This window comes from Pecten maximus, chromosome 18, assembly GCF_902652985.1.
Source record: "Pecten maximus chromosome 18, xPecMax1.1, whole genome shotgun sequence".
Taxonomy (NCBI): domain Eukaryota; kingdom Metazoa; phylum Mollusca; class Bivalvia; order Pectinida; family Pectinidae; genus Pecten; species Pecten maximus.
In genome coordinates, this window is record NC_047032.1 from 7,297,472 (window position 1) to 7,318,172 (window position 20,701).

A 20,701-nucleotide genomic window follows, 5' to 3' on the forward strand; every position below is an offset into this window, starting at 1 on the left:
GGGGTCAGAGTCACCATTTATGCAAAATCTGTTCCCCTTCCCCAAAGGATGTTTCTTACTAAATTGGGTTCAAATCCATTCATAACTTTATGACAAGTAGCGATTTAAAGGAATTACCTCTATTTCCCATATGGGGCCCCGCCCCTTTGGCCCCTTGGGGGTCAAAGTCACCATTTATGCAAAATCTGTTCCCCTTCCCCCAAGAATGCTTCTGACTAAATTGGGTTCAAATCCATTCATAACTTTATGACACGTAGTGATTTGAAGGAATTACCTCTATTTCCCCATTAGGCCCCGCCCCTTTGGCCCCTTGGGGGTCAGAGTCACCATTTATGCAAAATCTATTCCCGATCCCCAAAGGATGTTTCTGACCAAATTGGGTTCAAATCCATTCATAACTTTATGACTAGTAGCGATTTAAAGGAATTGCCTCAATTTCCATTATTGGGCCCCGCCCTTCAGGCCCCTTGGGGGTCAGAGTCACCATTTATGCAAAATCTGTTCCCCTTCCCCCAAGAATGTTTCTTACCAAATTGGGTTCAAATCCATTCATAACTTTATGACTAGTAGCGATTTGAAGGAATTCCCTTATTCCCCATTAGGCCCCGCCCCTTTGGCCCTTTGGGGGTCAGAGTAACCATTTATGCAAAATCTGTTCCCCTTCCCTGAAGGATGTTTCTGACCAAATTGGGTTCAAATCCATTCATAACTTTATGACTAGTAGCGATTTGAAGGAATTACCTCTATTTCCCCATTAGGCCCCGCCCCTTTGGCCCCTTGGGGGTCAGAGCCACCATTTATGCAAAATCTGTTCCCCTTCCACAAAGGATGTTTCTGACCAAATTGGGTTCAAATCCATTCATAACTTTATGACAAGTAGCGATTCAAAGGAATTGCCTCAATTTTCTCTATTGGGCCCCGCCCCTCAGGCCCCTTGGGGGTCAGAGTCACCATTTATGCAAAATCTGATTCCCTTCTGCCAAGGATGTTTCTGACCAAATTTGGTCAAAATCCAATAAGAACTTTTTGACTAGTAGCGATTTGAAGCAAATGTTGACGGACGGACGACGGACGACGGACACCGGACGACGGACGACGGACGCTGCACCATGGCATAAGCTCACCGGACCTTCGGTCCAGGTGAGCTAAAAATGAACCACCACTTTGAATAAAACAAAACAATTTTTTTTTTTTTTTTGTGTATTTTTTTTTAATAATTATTACTGTGCTAATTTTTCATCACTATATGTATTTTTTGAAATTCTTTCAGCATAGCAAAATACATAGATTTAACATGAGAAATATATTTCATTGGTTAATTAGATTACTTTCAAATTATTTATATATATTTTTTTAATTCCTGAAATCTTGGTCCGGATTTCCGCTCCGATTATTATTTACGTTCCTGCATTTCCTACTTTAAAAACGGCGACTTTTTCACTGGCAAATATCTGTTTTAATGTCTCAAAAAGATAACAAATCACGATTTAACAGTAAGTTAACTGTTTATGCATTCCTTTATTGTTATCTTTCGCATTCAAATTGATATATCGTATATAAAACGTCTGAAAATCGTCATAATTCCAGACGGTCACTTCGCCTCATCTCCCGTCCTTTTGCACGAAAAGTAAAAATACTTGGGTGTTATTAAGGCGAAAATGGTAATGTAAGGCATTTTGGAGACTTCTGGTCGCTTATTGGAGAGTTATTTTTATCACGGGAACGAAAAATTGTGGTCGCTGGTCGCGTAAAGAGAGGGTCGCTTAATAGACTTAAAATATATAGCGAAAACGCTCGGGAGGAATTGAAATGGTCGTTTAGAACAGAGGGTCGCTAAATAGAGATGGTCGCTTGGACAGATTCGACTGTATATATAATTTGTTTTATGTGCATCTAAGATGAAGAAATTAGATCATTCTTTATAGGACATACTTTATTATACTTCTATCTTTATGAGAAACAACTGTCATTATCATGGCAATAGAAATATGATTCAACCTACTGTGTCAATACCAAGAAATTGTGAGTCTTGTTCTTTCACAGCTGTCTACATCACTATGTGATGTGTGTAAGAAATAAATTACAATACCATCTGGGGTTTTAGGAAGTTCCTCTTCTTCCTCTTCTTCATCTGGATCTTTGTTGCTCTCTATTTCATGGAACTCAGTCCAGTAATCTTCTAGTGAAGACTTACTCACTGCCATAGTAACAGAAGGCGACCATCCTGTGCCATGTGTTTATAGGTGAAATAACTCTGTCACGTCGCCTGAGAAATTAAATGAAAATAAATGCTTTAATATTTTGATTATTGTAATTAAAGTTACTGTACATGTAAATTATTTTTATGATCACAGCTGTGCCCTTGAGTTAACCGTTCATATATATATATATATTTTTTTTCTATGACAAATAAATACTTACAGCTAGCGTGCAATCTAAGTTTTGGGTTTGAATGCAGCCTATATAAACTTAAATCAGCTTAATTCTTTGATCAATCTAATGGCTGATGCTGTATATATTGTGTAAAATCTATTAGACAAAATACATATACTTATCTAGCAATAAGTAATGGCTTGTAGTTGAGTTTAAATGCTATTTATAAATGTTATTTCATTTTCCTACAACAAGCCTGCTTTCTGCTTTCAGTCAAAGTTGATGTGTTGGTCCCCCTAGTTGTTACAGGATAAATACGGTATATTATCAGATGCCCAAGCTCTAGTCAAATTATATATTTTGGTCTCCTAGGTTTATTACAGGATAAATACGGTATATTATCAGATTCCCGAGCTCGAGTCAAATAAGATGTGTTGGTCTCGCAGGTTTATCACAGGATAAATATGGTATATTTTAAGATGCCCGAGCTCGAGTCAAATTAGATATGTTGGTCCCCCGAGTTATTACAGGATAAATATGTAATATTTTCAGATGCCCAATCTTGAATCAAATTAGATATGTTGGTCCCTCGAGTTATTACAGGAAAAATATGGTATATTATCAGATTCCCGAGCTCGAGTCAAATAAGATGTGTTGGTATCCCAGGTTTATTACAGGATAAATACGGTATATTATCAGATGCCCGAGCTCGAGTCAAATAAGATATTTTGGTCTCCTAGGTTTATTACAGGATAAATACGGTATATTATCAGATTCCCGAGCTCGAGTCAAATTAGATATGTTGGTCCCCCGAGTTATTACAGGATAAATACGGTATATTATCAGATGCCCGAGCTCGAGTCAAATTAGATATTTTGGTCTCCTAGGTTTATTACAGGATAAATACGGTATACTATCAGATTCCCGAGCTCGAGTCAAATTAGATATGTTGGTCCCCCGAGTTATTACAGGATAAATACTGTATATTATCAGATGCTCGATAAATTAGATATGTTGGTCTCCTAGGTTTAGTATATTACCAGATGCCCGAGCTTGAATCAAAACTGTGTTAGTCCCCTGGCTCCATTAATAAACACTACGTTTTACGTGGTATAAGATTGTAACATATTGGTATCGGCTATATGAGATCATATACATAATTCTGGTAATACCGTCTATTGCCAAAGTTACCAAGATATGTATATAATCACAAATGCCTGAAAATCAAGGCTTCTCAACATAAAAGAACAATTGATTTTTATCTACACGTCACGGATATGTTTCGAAATTTTAACGCCACTACACGAGGTTGTCAATCCCAGAACAATTGCCATTTTGATCTAATGATCAAACAAAATGCGGAAGACAAAGAGAAGAAACTGAATGATGAAGCAAAAACAGGAAAATGAATGAGTTCGGGGACCACCATTGAGTAGGAGAATTGTGCGTCTACCTAAACCTACGAATAACTAATTGAAATCAGCAGCAATATGACTTAATTGTTATATTGTTTAAATTCATAAGCATTTATAATTGAATAACCCAGTGATCATATATGATGTAATGATCAATTTTATAGCCAGTATTCTATAGATATGGAGATACAGATATAATGTTTTGCCTGCATCTATCATGTACATATCTTAATTATCTTATCATTTTTTGAAACAACAGTGTTTGTTCTCTGATGTAACTAGTAAACAATCTGGAACAAATGTCAGGCAGAGATGAAAAGGTTCAATATACCTATCCAGGCTAGGCTAAAACCCATAATACACAGTTCACCTGAGGCAGAATTCAACCTCTCCAAGAAGATAGGCACTCATCTCTCTATACTAACGAGTCAAATCTTGGAATCAATAATAATTAGTCACTGACATACCATTTGTGCTATATACAGCAACATCAATGGACAGAAAATTACCAATATTTTTGTTGACAAAAACGAGAGTTTTATCTGTGTGATATGAGTATAGGAGATACTATGGTTGTTAGTATCTGTAACCGATGACATTCACCTAGGATTGTTTATAATCACTGTATTTGGAACACACCGTATTTGACCTAATAATCACAATGTGCACTTGCAAAAATTACAAAAGAAGTCTATTTTAAAATAAACCCTTTGAATTTGCAGAGAAATCATTTTCATGTGAAATTTTTATGGAAAATGTTCTGTATATAACAATTTTGAATTTTTTCAATTACATACCATGAACGACATCATGGGTTAAAAGACTGATTAAAAGATTATATTCGCAGATTAGTGATGTAAGGAGTTTGAAATCTATAATGTTTAAGCTAGCGCATCCTTTCTCTTTTCCTGAAAAAGGTGGGGCTGGACTTATCTATGGCCAGGTGTGCTGATTAGGTGTAGTACGGTATGTGTGTACATAAGTACAGTGTGTGATATCAGAGATAGAATTATTCCATGGTATAACATCCAGACCCAAATTCATTATCTATGGGTGGGGCTGGGATGTATAGTGGGGGCAGGTAATGTTACCATATTTATCCTCGAATAACCCTAGGGAGCCAGCCCAACACATTAACTTGGACTCAGTAAATTATATTTATTTTACAACAATTGCCATACAAGTTAAAACAACTTAATATTAAAATCACTCTTGTTGACCTGGATTTATTAGTTAGTAAGAGTTCAAAGTATGGATCGGTTTATAGACAGTGTATGTTTAATAGTTATTGCTGGACAGACAAGGAGTGTTGGTTAATTAGCATATCACTGAACTACAATAAAATACCTACATTTGTACGTGGGTGGACGTACATCGGTATTACCAGGCATGGACATATATTGTCCAATGAAATATGGCATAACAGTACTTGGACAGATTCCTAATTAACTGTAATGTATAGAATATACTATTAATATCCATCTATACAATGTGTGACATCCTAATGATGCCTTAGGATGTAACTGTCAATTATCAAATGTACGGTGTTAAGGTGATTATGTAGCAGGTGTATCATATGTATAATTCAGAAAAGGTCACCCGCCATCATGTTTTAACCATTGGTGTTAATATATAGTACCTGTTATTGACAGTACCTGAATACTAATCAGAAACATATTTCTTACCTAACAAGTGTTAATGACTAGGTAAGCTATGACAATCTAACTTCATCAATAGGTTACTAAATTATAGATACACATCACTATAACCTCAATTTACTTAAGGTGGGAGGTTATACATACACAATTTGTATACAAACATAAGCACAGACTGAGATATAATCTGTCTGACAGTAAACATTTATAGGGTACTAACACAATTTAACTTCCCAACATTGAAGTCCTATAAGTGTACAGTTTTGACCCAAGTTGATCCACATATGACACCAGATGTGAAATCTAATGAAAGTTTGTACCAAAGTTTACACACAACTCAAATTTACACACAACCAAATATTACACACAACCAAATATTACACACAACCCAAGTTTACACACAACCAAAGTTTACACACAACCAAAGTTTACACACAACCAAATATTACACACAACCCAAGTTTACACACAACCAAAGTTTACACACAACCAAATATTACACACAACCCAAGTTTACACACAACCCAAGTTTACACACATCCAAAGTTTACACACATCCAAAGTTTATATACAACAAAAGTTTACACACAACCGAATATTACACACAACCCAAGTTTACACACAACCAAAGTTTACACACATCCAAAGTTTATATACAACAAAAGTTTACACACAACCAAATATTACACACAACCAAAGTTTACACACAACCCAAGTTTACACACAACCCAAGTTTACAAACATCCAAAGTTTACACACATCCAAAGTTTACACACAACCAAAGTTTACACACATCCAAAGTTTACACACAACCAAATATTACACACAACCCAAGTTTACACACAACCCAAGTTTACACACATCCAAAGTTTACACACATCCAAAGTTTACACACAACCAAAGTTTACACACATCCAAAGTTTACACACAACCAAAGTTTACACAACCAAAGTTTACACACATCCAAAGTTTACACACAACCAAATATTACACACAACCCAAGTTTACACACAACCAAAGTTTACACACATCCAAAGTTTATATACAACAAAAGTTTACACACAACCCAAGTTTACACACAACCCAAGTTTACACACAACCAAATTTGACACACAACCAAAGTTTATATACAATAAACGCTAATGTCATACTGACAATGCTTTTGAGTGGAATTATCATAGATCCTATATGTTTAAATGTTGCGGTAAAATCAATGAGTTTTCTAGGTTTGTAATACAAATGTACATCAGTTGATCACTTAATTATTGACAAACTTTACAGCCATCCTCTTACACTGTAATTGTTTTGATGCAAAAACAGGTGTTGGCAACTGTGAAGTAATTAATTATAACATAACTGGCATGTCAATATTTCAATATTTCCATAGCAACTGTATTCAAGTTAAGTTATGCATAGTAACAGCTGACAATTAAATTATAACAAATTTTAAAACTGGCGTGTCAATATTACTATAGCAACTGTATTCAAGTTAAGTTAAGCGGAGTAACACCATACAAATTATAACCAAACTGGAGTGTCAATATTACCATGGTAACTGTCTTAAAGTTAACAATAGGTAAAGATGACCATGACAACGTCTTGGTCCCTCTCCCCGTATGTCTTAAGTTAAGTTACGCAGAGTAAGTTACAGTTGACAACCACTTTTGTACTTAAGAACTGATGCTGAAAATTATCAAACTTGTACTCCTGTATCAGCTCACTGTGAAATAGGTCCTTTAAAACTATATAGCTTGCAGTGGTTATTTGCACAATTGCATACACCTCACCTCAATTTAACTTATTAATAACTCAGGTAAAATGACATATACCATTTGAAGTACTGTACAGGTACATGTCTTGTCACACTCAAAATGTACTGCATAACTAAATACAGAGTAGAGCAATGATTTCACAATACACAAAAAACAGCGATAAGTGCTATCATAATTAAGCAGAATGCTTTCAGCAATATAGAACTGCTAAAATAAGATTATATACTAAAACTGCTAAAACATGTATTTACAGTGTCATTTCTCTAGTCTTATCTGTCATGTACTAGTCTGTTTCATTATATTTACACTTGTCAGCAACTTAAGGGTTTAAACGCTTTTGTATCTAAATCGAACAAAGAGCTTAAATTCAACAAAAAATTACAAAAAAGAAGAAGAAAAAAGATCACAAAAAAGCCATACTGGCATACAACCATGTAAATTACAAAATAGGTTCGTTGTCCTGAAACAAAGCTTCTATTCTCATCAGCTGCCTCAACCAGATAAATGGGAACCGAACAGAATAAAAGAATTTATGATCAGCTTACAAGAAACAGAAAAAGCTGTTTTACCTTTTGTTTCAAATGATTTAACACAATGGTTTTATATTACGCTTCAAATACACAAGCATGAGTCGATAAGTTGGTGAAAATGTAGCAGGTGATCGCCTTCCTACAGTTCTCGATCTATAGTCAGGTAAAATCTCACCTGTAAGCCTGTATAGGTAATATCTACCTGTCGGGCTTCACATGTAAAGTATTGTCAGCTTAATAACATATTTGAGCTTGAACTGCGTGAACATTTTCAGGGTTCTACAGAAGTGTTTTCTTTAATTCTTATGTGTCTGATAAATAACTATTGAGGTTACGTGTATTTTCAGTGCATTATTACAATTTGTTAAGATATATTGCTGTAGTTGTGAAAAATTAACCCCAATTTAATTTGTGAATTGTTTTTTGAATAAACTGGGACCAGGGAGACATGTCATTAGTATGCGGCCATGCAGATCACTATCTGTAAAGCTGATCATGGTGTGATGGACTTCCTAAGTTGATGTATAAACTTTTAATATACATTTTTATGTCAGATGTTTGAGTGATGGGTCAACTTTCAGCAAGGTGACCAAAATAGACTCACTTATCATTGGGGTGTTTTCTGTTAAATTAATTGTTACATAAGATCCCTTCTACATTATTCTGATGAATGTGTTGCATAATACAAAAAGTTTTCAGTCTCCCACTGGGAACTGAGGGAGGGTAGGTGGGTGGGTGGGTTGGGAGGGGAGGGGGGGGTGGGTTGGCAGAGTTTTATGTTGTGTCTGTCTGTCCTTCCGACAGCTACATGTGACGTCAAGAGTAGGTCACTCTGACCTACATTTTGACCTTTGACCTACATAAAAAGGCCTGTCACTGGAACTTCACACTTGAGATACGGGTTCACCTTGGTGAAACAGTGTGTCATTTACCAAAAGTAGGTCAATTCTGACCTACATTTTGACCTTTACCTACATCTACCTACATCAAAGAAAAAGTTCTTTTGCAGCTCTATCTCCTACAATATATATATACTTGTCACTGAAACTTCATACTTTCGGCATTATAGATTCTCAGGTATTCCCTGCCTATTCCTACTATGACATGATTAGAGCTATTTAAATGAATGTTCACATACAGATATTATCGACAAAATTTCTCAATGTAATGAGGTTTTTAGATACCATGGTAACAGAAGAATTAATATCATCAGACTTGGCTAATGTGTGCTCAGTTTTCCTGTTGAAGACAGTGAACTTTATTACTTCCATTTCTCTCTCCATATCAATCAAAGATGACAGCACATGCTGCAATCATGCTGTGGAATTAGCAGCATGATGCCAGCATAAAAGCAGCATGATTTCAGCATATGCTGCATTGCAGTCCATGCTGCAAATTGATAAGGGGACTCCCATGTTACTCTATTCCTGTAATAATAATGACCTACATGGGGCAGTTGCCAGGTACTGACTGTAGGGCGGTGGTTTTTCTCTGGGTACTCCGGCTTTCCTCCACCTCCAAAACCTGGCACGTCCTTAAATGACCCTGGCTGTTAATAGGACGTTCAACAAAAACAAACCAAAGTAATAATAATGATATCCAGCTGACTATACCTAAACTGATCTGCGTGGCTCTCATACACAGAATGTTAATATTAATATGACGATATTAGAGAAAGTTAAAGGAACAGAAGATATATGGTGAATATTCTATGGGAGGGAAACATACGAGTGTCTGTAATTTCAGGAGCATAGCTAGGTAATCTTCCAGTCACAGATTTTCTGTTTACATTAAACATGATTATGTATCAGTGACTCAAAACAGGTTTTCAATCTGTCCATAAATCCAGTCCTCTGTAGGACAGAAACCAGTTTACTAAATAAAATCCATCCCAGTCAAGTTTTCCTATTTATAGATAGAAGCTTACCTTATTACCTTGTGGAAATAAATTGTAATCCTGCACAAGAATTTACAGGTAATATACATGTATATGTACATATTCACCTGGACAGGTACATTTAATTTCTGTTAAACATTTTGAATCATCAGTATTTTGTGAAGATCCAGGTAGATACAGGTACAACCTGTTATATTCCCCAGAGTGTACACAGATTAGTCATCTTAAGGCACACTAAATACGATTTAATAATTTCAAAAGATGTAAAATGTCAAATTATAAAACGGCATTCAGTGCAAGTTATTTAAAAATAGCGAAAGCAAATATCTGAGAGATATAGCAAATAATTTCATAATGTATAATTGTATGTATCATATTCAATAAAATTTCGTCAATTTAATCATCCAGATCAAGAAAAAAGTGTACAAGGTAAATGAAACACTTTAACTTAAAGGACTTTCTTTATCTTTGTTTTTGATAAAAAAAATCTTCATCGTGTCTTAGGGGTTGATCTTCATTTCATATCCTTCTGCTGAGTAATATTACATCAACAATTCATAAGTAAAGTATCAAACATCTAAAAATATGAACCAACCCTGCTCCCGCGAGTTACATTAAGCATTGATGTCATTTTTTTTAGTTTCATTGGGGTGTGAAAAAAAATGGTTTGCAAACTGTATGAATCCCGCGTAGCTGATCCTTACACAATTTTGCAAACAATTTTTATCCATACCCCTATATGAAACTAAACATAATTGACATCAACGCTTATAACTAATTTTTGAAGCTGATTTTCAAAATTAAAACATGTTTTATGTACAATTGAACTGATCTTATAAGGGATTCTTTTTCACAAATCAATACAAATTTGTCAATGGCCGTATTGTGACATCACATATTTTGCGCCATTTTCAGATTTTTTTCAAAGAGGTATAAAAAAAAATCTCAACCAATCAGAAAAGCCGCATATGCTCCGTACAAACACTGGACAATTAATTATTCCTAGATGATAAACAGAAAGGCATATGTTTGTGTATCAAATGCCAAGAGGTTTCACTGCCAATTCATGGTGGCTTAATTTAAACGTTAAACTCAAATTTTTATTTTTGTCTGACAAACTCACGCTGACTAGTTCTGTTAAGTCGTAGATCGGATGTTATCATTTTGCCAATTCTTTTTCTTTGCCTTTGCAGCAGCAATGTTAACCAGTACATCTTAACGACTTTGGATTTCTGCCAGGGCCTAGTTGTTCAAAAAGTGATTAGCTTAATCACTTGATTAGTGAAACTTCCATTTCTCTTTTACTTCAAAATCTGTGTATGTATATCCCTTAAAATAGCTAGGTAGTAGGAGACCTGTAGACAGACAAGTGTTATAGTTTCATAAAATTTTGTCAAGTTAGTTTTACTAGAAATGATTTTATCAGGATTTTGATTGTTAAACTGGACAACTGGGCCCTGGGCCTAGTTGTTCAAAACGTGATTTAGCTAATCACAGTTTATCAACAATTTAAAATCCTGATAAAATTATTTCTGGTAAAACTAACTTCAAAATTTTTTTATAAAGCTATAATTCTCCTCAGTCTTTTCCTACCTGCCTTTTTCAGGGACACACACACTCAGGTTTTGAAGTAAAGGAGAAATGAGATTTTCACTTATCAAGTGACTAAGCTAATCAGCTTTTGAACAACTCGGCCCTGATGTGTGGCTTTGATCATCGTGCAGTCTGCCATGCGAGTGTGACACACTTTCCATGTCCCCATTTACATATAGAGAGTGGAGCACCACATTTGAGATTCATCGTAATCAGCGAGTAATTTCCTTGTTCTAATTGCAGTTATGAAAAACTACGGTATCATTTCTCACACTGTATCCTCATTGGGGTATAAATTCTATCATTTTTATTTTTGTGTAATTTTGTCACAATTTATGAGTTATGAAAACATATAGAGGCTTTAAACGTTGTCATCCACAGAATAAAATAGTGGGAAAATATCAAATAAACCTTCAAACATGAAATATTTTTTGCCATCCAGCTTGAAAATCCTTGTTTGAAAATATCCCCATCTTTGATCGATATATTATGTACAGGAACAATGACAATTAATTCAACAACATACGTGCATTAGTTCTAGGTGTCAGAATTCACTGTGTGAGGGCATGCCAGACTATAATTATCAGTCTTCACACTATATTTAAATGAGAATGGAGCCTGCATGTTGTCTACACAGGGAGTAGGTGCGGGCCTATATCACAAAAAAATAGTTGTCAGATAAAAAATTTGCCCATCCCACGACTACATATCCTTGTCCCTCTCCCGAGTATGACCCGTCCCACGACTACATATCCTTGTCCCTCTGTCGAGTATGACCTGACTCCCACAACTACATATCCTTGTCCCTCTGTCGAGTATGACCCGTCCCTTGACTACATATCCTCGTCCCTCTCCCGAGTATTACCTGTCCCACGACTACATATCCTTGTCCCTCTGTCGAGTATGACCTGACTCCCACAACTACATATCCTTGTCCCTCTGTCGAGTATGACCCGTCCCTTGACTACATATCCTCGTCCCTCTCCCGAGTATTACCCGTCCCTTGACTACATATCCTTGTCCCTCTGTCGAGTATGACCCGTCACTTGACTACATATCCTCGTCCCTCTGTTGAGTATGACCCGTCACTTGACTACATACCCTTGTCCCTCTGTCGAGTATGACCCGTCACTTGACTACATATCCTCGTCCCTCTCCCGAGTATGACCCGTCCCTTGACTACATATCCTGGTCCCTCTGTCGAGTATGACCTGTCGGGCACGACTACATATCCTTATAGTCGTGGGACAGGGCATACTCAGTTGAGGCTATTTTTGTTTTATCTGGCAATTATTTTTTTGTGACGTAGGTCCGCACCTACCCCCTGTAGGCAAGCCTTGTGTTTGGCAACTTAAGAATCTTCCCCTGGGGTTGAGATTCCCCTGTCTCACTCCCAAGGGGGTGAAAGATTCTATTAATCCCCACCCTAGGGTTGAGATAAGATTCATGTACTTTTTGCATGCTTTCAACTATTGATTGTCATGGCAACAATACCATGATGTCACATGTAGCCATACACTGGCATCACGTTGACAATTTAATAACGTCATTTATTACATTTTTACCAGTGAAATATCAAAAATTATTCATTCTATAAAAGTGATATTTTTCACTAGTGAAAAATATCACTTTTGCTGATTTGACCAATCAAATTAATGATTAGAAAATACCAAAATAATTGACCAATCAGAAAGCCCGACATATATGTCAGCACCTGGACAGGGGAAACTACTTTTTTTTGTTTACATTAGGCCTAGTTAGCATACGGGGTAGGTTTCTCGTTGATAAAAAAATGTAATAAACAGAATATCTAACAGTGTCTTCAGTAATACCAAATATATTTCACTCGTGTGGCTAATATTTAGATATTTTTCACTCGTGCTGCGCACTCGTGAAAAATATCAAAATATTAGCCCCACTCGTGAAATATATTTGGTATTACTGAAAACACTGTTAGATATCCTCTATATATGTACAATTACCTTGCATTGACAAACTACAATATCTGATACATAATCATTCATCCCCTTTTGAATGCATTAGGGATCTCAACAAAATACTTAAGCATTTGGCGAGCCTCCTGCTCGGAAACTTTAGAATATTCCCCATTGGTGAGATCCCCTTGCCTCGTCTTACCCCAAAGGGGCTGAAAGATTCCATTAATTGCATCCCAGGCAGTCATGGGATAATAATGCTTCATGTGTGTAGTATGTGAGAAAGTAATATTCTATTATACTGATTACAATTGTTATTCATATTTGGGATACATAAATTAAGTTTGATTTTATATTTCATGATAATTTTTCAAATAAAACAAGAAACTGAATAACTCCTATTATAGTGTGTATGATACATATATATATTTTTTTTTCGTCTCTCATCATAAGGTTACAATGATCTGAGACATGTATGCAACCGATCCACCCAATTTAAGTTTCTGTTGGTAATATGAGCATTCTTTGCCAAGGCCAAGATGTCAATAGCATTTGCCAAAAATATCTTTGTACATCACTTGACTCATTTCAAAAACCAGTTTTAATTACAGAGATAGAAAATGATTCTTTGTCTATTTATTGCTCCTGCATTCCAAATTTGGATAGTGTTTTTTTCTTACCATTTTGAGAAATTAATTACCATTACATGGAAATTGGGATACTGATATTTGTGCAGCAAAAGTATAAAACCTGAAAATGGGGAACAAACTTAGGTTGTATCTGTTTCTCCAGCATTGGGAATGAGGTCTAATAAATAACAACAAAATATACAGACATAACAATAAAATTATAATTCAAAATCAAAATATAAAAAAAATATAGAAATTGCAAGGAGACACTTGACAAAGAGCAATGATGATAATAAGATCATCAGATGCTCTGTAAGGATAAATTCAGACCCAAATATCGTAACATACATATATAATGTATATATACTTAATATATCAGTTATATATGGTATAAATTAATTCTCTGACTTTCTCATTACAACTTATATATATAAACACAGATTATTATCGCATTATATCATCATAAAATCCTTCTAAGCGGTTTACCACATGTAATATCTTATACGTGAGGTCAAAGGTCACTTTACCTACTTATCCTCCTAAATATAGCTACGTTATCTCTTCACAGGTATATAAATATAAATATCACGAAGTACTGGAGAATTTTGGGTTGGGGTGTTAAATGTTTGTGTCAGATTTCATCTACCTATATATACCTATCTCTGATATAACGCTTTGAATCTTGGATACCTATCTATTGACAGGCTATTTATAGCAGTTACCGTACTAATCCTCGTACCAACCCAGGGACAATACTAACTTTTTCTAAGGACGAAAACATCTGTTAGAGTTTTATTGAACTGCAACAGACATGTCGACATAGCCCGAGTTTCCTCTGGCCCTGACACCTAACTAACATGGTGTCAGGGACAGAGGAAACTCCGGCTAGTCGACACTACAGAATTTATCAGGTGGATTTGTAATGTAGACATTAACAGCTTAATGCTGAATGAATATACACTACCTGTATTTCCAGTTACAGATAAATCTATCCGGGTATCTGCTATAAAATGTTTATTTCAGTACAAATCATATGTAGAATTTTCATTCAATATTGGATTAATAAATATAATAAATATTTACTACATTATTATAATTGTATTTTTAAGTGATCAACTTTTCAGGATTTGATTATTAATATATGAATTACTAAAGCGTCAATTGAAGTACTTCATGTAAAAGATATTTTTTTCTATTTCTATTTTTAAAAAACACACTTTAAAATTTTTTGTTGGTAATCTCTAAAAAATGGAAAGATAAATATCATGTCAATACACACAACAAATGTCATAAAACATAACCCTACAAATGTCATAAAACACACACTACAAATGTCATAAAACATACTAACAACGTCATATAACGTAACATACACTTTACAAATGTCATAAAACATACACTACAAATGTCATAAAACACACACACTACCAATGTCATAAAACACACACACTACCAATGTCATAAAACATACACTTTACAAATGTCATAAAACATAACCCTACAAATGTCATAAAACATACACTACAAATGTCATAAAACATACTAACAACATCATATAACGTAACATACACTTTACAAATGTCATAAAACATACATACTACAAATGTCATAAAACATACAAACTACAAATGTCATAAAACATACAAACTACAAATGTCATAAAACATACACACTAACAACGTCATAAAACATACACTCTACAAATGTCATAAAACATACAAACTACAAATGTCATAAAACATACACACTAACAACGTCATAAAACATACACACTACAAATGTCACAAAACATACACAACAAATGCCATAAAACACACAACAAATGTCATAAAACATACACTACAAATGTCATAAAACATACTAACAACGTCATATAACGTAACATACACTTTACAAATGTCATAAAACATACACACTAACAACGTCATAAAACATACACACTACAAATGTCACAAAACATACACAACAAATGCCATAAAACACACAACAAATGTCATAAAACATACACTACAAATGTCATAAAACATACTAACAACGTCATATAACGTAACATACACTTTACAAAATTAATGTCATAAAACATACACTACAAATGTCACAAAACATACACTCTACAAATGTCATAAAACACACTACAAATGTCATAAAACGCACAACAAATGTCATAAAACATACTAACAACGTCATATAACGTAACATACACTTTACAAATGTCATAAAACATACATACTACAAATGCCATAAAACATACACACTACAAATGTCACAAAACATACACTCTACAAATGTCATAAAACACACACTACAAATGTCATAAAACATACACTACACATTTCAACAAGAGGCCCATGGGGCCTGTATCGCTCACCTGGTTGGATTAGACCAAATGTTGAAATAATGTTCATATTCAAATTGTTTTATTTGTAAAATTCTAACAATGCTATATATGGTTATAGTGTGGGAATCCCAACTGCTTTAAAGATTAATGAAGTCCAGACTCTCTAAGGTCTGAAAGACCTCAAGAATTGCTTATAGAACATGCATTCATCACTTTATGACTAGTAGCGATTTAAAGGAATTACCTCTATTTCACCTATTGGGCCCGCCCCTTTGGCCATTCGGGGGTCAGAGTCACCATTTATGCAAAATCTGTTCCCCTGTTTCTGACCAAATTGAGTTCAAATCCATTCATAACTTGATGGCTAGTAGCGATTCAAAGGAATTACCTCTATTTCCCCAACTGGGCCCCTCCCTTTTGGCCCCTTTAGGGTCAGAGCCACCATTTATGCAAAATCTGTTCCCCTTCCCCCAAGGATGTTTCTGACCAAATTGGGTTCAAATCCCTTCACAACTTTATGACTAGTAGAGATTTAGAGGAATTACCTCTATTTCCCATATTTGGCAACGCCCCTTTGGCCCCTCGGGGGTCAGAATCACCATTTATGCAAAATCTGTTCCCCTTTCCCCAAGGATGTTTCTGACCAAATTGGGTTGAAATCCATTCATAACTTTATGACTAGTAGTGATTTAAAGGAATTACCTCTATTACCCCTATTGGGCCCCGCCCCTTTGGCCCCTTGGGGGTCAGAGCCACCATTTATGCAAAATCTGTTCCCCTTTTCCAAGGATATTTCTGACAAAATTTGGTTCAAATCCATTCATAACTTTATGACTAGCAGTGATTTAAAGGAATTACCTTTATTTCCGCTATTGGGCCCCGCCCCTTTTGCCCCTGGGGGGTCAGAGCCACCATTTATGCAAAATCTTTTCCCCTTCCCCCAAGGATGTTTCTGACCAAGTTGGGTTCAAATCCATTCATAACTTTATGACTAGTAGTGATTTAGAGGAATTACCTCTATTTCCCATATTTGGCCCCGCCCCTTTAGTCCCTTTGGGGTCAGAGCCACCATTTATGCAAAATCTGTTCCCCTTCCCCCAAAGATATCTCTGACCAAATTGGGTTCAAATCCATTCATAACTTTATGACAAGTAGCGATTTAAAGGAATTACCTTAATTTCCCCTATTGGGCCCCGCCCCTTTGGCCCCTCGGGGGTCAGAGCTACCATTTATGCAAAATCTCTTCCCCTTCCCCCAAGGATGTTTCTGACCAAATTGGGTTGAAATCCATTCATAACTTTATGACAAGTAGCGATTTAAAGGAATTACCTTAATTTCCCCTATTGGGCCCCGCCCCTTTGGCCCCTCGGGGGTCAGAGCCACCATTTATGCAAAAACTTTTCCCCTTCCCCCAAGGATGTTTCTGACCAAATTGGGTTCAAATCCATTCATAACTTTATGACAAGTAGAGATTTAGAGGAATTACCTCTATTTCCCATATTTGGCCCCACCCCTTTGGCCCCTCGGGGGTCAGAATCACCATTTATGCAAAATCTGTTCCCCTTCCCCCAAGGATGTTTCTGAATAAATTGGGTTCAAATCCATTCATAACTTTATAACTAGTAGAGATTTATAGGAATTACCTCTATTTCCCATATTTGGCCCCACCCCTTTGGCCCCTCGGGGGTCAGAATCACCATTTATGCAAAATCTGTTCCCCTTCCCCCAAGGATGTTTCTGACCAAATTGGGTTCAAATCCATTCATAACTTTATGACTAGTAGCGATTTAAAGGAATTACCTCTATTTCCCCTATTGGGCCCCACCCCTTTGGCCCCTCAGGGGTCAGAGTCACCATTTATGCAAAATCTTTTCCCATTCTGCCAAGGATGTTTCTGGCCAAATTTGGTAAAAATCCAATAAGAACTTTATGACTAGTAGCGATTTGAAGCAAATGTTGACGGACGGACGGACGGACGGACGGACGACAGACGACGGACGACGGACGGACGGACGACGGACGCTGCGCCATGGCATAAGCTCACCGGACCTTCGGTCCAGGTGAGCTAAAAACATACATACTACAAATGTCATAAAACATACACTTTACAAATGTCATAAAACATACACTACAAATGTCATAAAACATACTAACAGCGTCATATAACGTAACATACACTTTACAAATGTCATGAAAACATACACTACAAATGTCATAAAACATACATACTACAAAAGTCATAAAACATACAAAACTACAAATGTCACAAAACACACACTCTACAAATGTCATAAAACACACACTACAAATGTCATAAAACATTACAAATTTCAAAAACATACATACTACAAATGTCATAAAACATACACTCTACAGATGTCATAAAACATACACACTACAAATGTCATAAAACACACTACAAATGTCACAAAACATACACATTACAAATGTCATAAAACATACACATTACAAATGTCATAAAACACACACATGACAAATGTCATAAACATACACTTTACAAATGTCATAAAACATACATACTACAAATGTCATAAAACATACATACTACAAATGTCATAAAACATATACTCTACAAATGTCATAAAACGCACAACAAATGTCATAAAACATACACTACAAATGTCATAAAACATACAAATGTCATAAAACATTCAATCCAAATATCATAAAAATACACTCTACAAACGTCATAAAACATACACACTACAAATGTCATAAAACATACACTACAAATGTCATACAAATGTACATACATGTATAGGGATTGTAAACACTAAACAGCTATGCGCTAGTACACAAGAATGACAAAATAATGTCAGTTGCTGGACCAGCTTTTGTGTTAGTTCCGATATATGTCTATCGATTACCAAGCATGTCCCGTGTAATTAGGGCAAGCAGTTACACAGGTGAGAGAGCTTCACAGCACACCTGTTTTAGACGTACTGTAGTGATGTAAACTACACTTACCTTGAGGCGATTGAAGCAGCCTATCCGGTACCGGTGTACTATCCTTTGAAAGATATTAACAAGTTAACACAGAATTGTCACTAACGAATTCGGGTGTTAAGACTCACTCCACTGAACTAGCACATGCGGCCGACTTGTTATATAAACATTAACTCGTAAGGCAGGTCTATAAACGTCTAAGTTCACCTGTGTCCAGTCAGAATTTACCTTTATAACTTCCTGTTCGGATTACGCATGCGTTAACGCCTGTTCGTATATCTATGCATCAAAAGCTCCACTGCTACCGAGTTGAAGTCAATTTCATCATTCTTAATAGAAAGTACGCGTTTAATAGATATTTCCTGAAAAAGAAATGTGTGGACAGTGAAATCTTACAAATTATATCGCCAGTCAAATTTGATATTCCTTCTCGAATAACTGACAGGTCAGCATTTTATAATTGATAATATATTTAGCGGAAATATGATACATAGTGTGACAATATCGATCAGTATAAAATCATGGTTCGTTTGCCAGGAAAAATCATTAATATGGATGCTACTTGTTGGATTTCTCTTTGATAACAATACTTTCCGGGTCCTATTTCAATACGGCAACCGATTTGATGAATTCGACCTTTTTTTAGTCTACATTAATATATTCTACATCAATAATTTACTATCACGAAATGTGATTCACTCGTTGTAAAGCCTAAACCCTGATCCGTGATTTCTTGGATAAAAATATACAATCATATTATAATTTATTTCGTGATATATATGTACAACTGGTATTTGCACGGGACAGTCTGGGGGCGTAAAATATACACTTGACAATATTAATATTTTGCACCAAAGACACATTTCATTCATCCATCCATCCATCCATCCAATATTTTTTAAGTATCGTATTTTGCAATGGAATTTACTATGATTAATGCCGCGATGAGAGAAAAGACGCAGATCACTTATGGCTAAGCTAGGTGGTTACAATGGAGCCATCAGTCGAATTTGATGTTAAATAGACACGTTAAAAATCTGATATGCTATAGATATATTATATATAATACATTTCATACAAGAAATATCTTTAAAAAAGATTAACGGCATAGTTTAAATGCTGGTGTTTATAATATAAAACTCCTGGTGAAATAAATGAACGAACTAATGTGTTTCAGCACAGATAAAGTGATATCGGTTTGAATCATTTTGGTGATAATACCATGCGCGTAGCCAAGTTATTTTGTATGTGTATGCAGAGAAATGAAATGAGGGGTGAATGAGTACCGTATTATGATATACAGTTAAGTGTTTGGACAATTTAAGTCCGTCATTTAACGATGTCCGAAATTTTTTTTTATAGTTTTTTTTTTTATTTTTAAAGACATTTTTAATACATAAATACATAAGAATCACACACACAAACACACATCGATTCCAATATGTATGGTTTGCTATCATCATAATCATAATATCATCTTCACCGTCATCATAACATATATTTTTCATCATCATAATCTCATCATCCTACTTAAACATTAAAATCATCTTCATAATATCATCATCATACTAATCATCATCATCATCAACATACTCATG

General features: G+C 35.4%; 1 protein-coding gene across 1 annotated transcript in view; it reads right to left on the minus strand.

Moving 5' to 3' along the window:
- LOC117316399 (rho GTPase-activating protein 18-like) overlaps positions 1-19,314 on the minus strand; it is a 56,585-nt gene extending 37,271 nt beyond the window's left edge. Inside the window, exons 1-2 of the mRNA XM_033870945.1 lie at positions 19,125-19,314; positions 2,090-2,266 (exon numbers count right to left, since the gene is read on the minus strand). Of these exons, the coding sequence (XP_033726836.1) occupies positions 2,090-2,204 (115 nt within the window). The 5' untranslated portion in view covers positions 2,205-2,266; positions 19,125-19,314. The remainder of the gene's footprint in view (positions 1-2,089; positions 2,267-19,124) is intronic.
- Between the last annotated feature and the right edge of the window lie 1,387 nt (positions 19,315-20,701).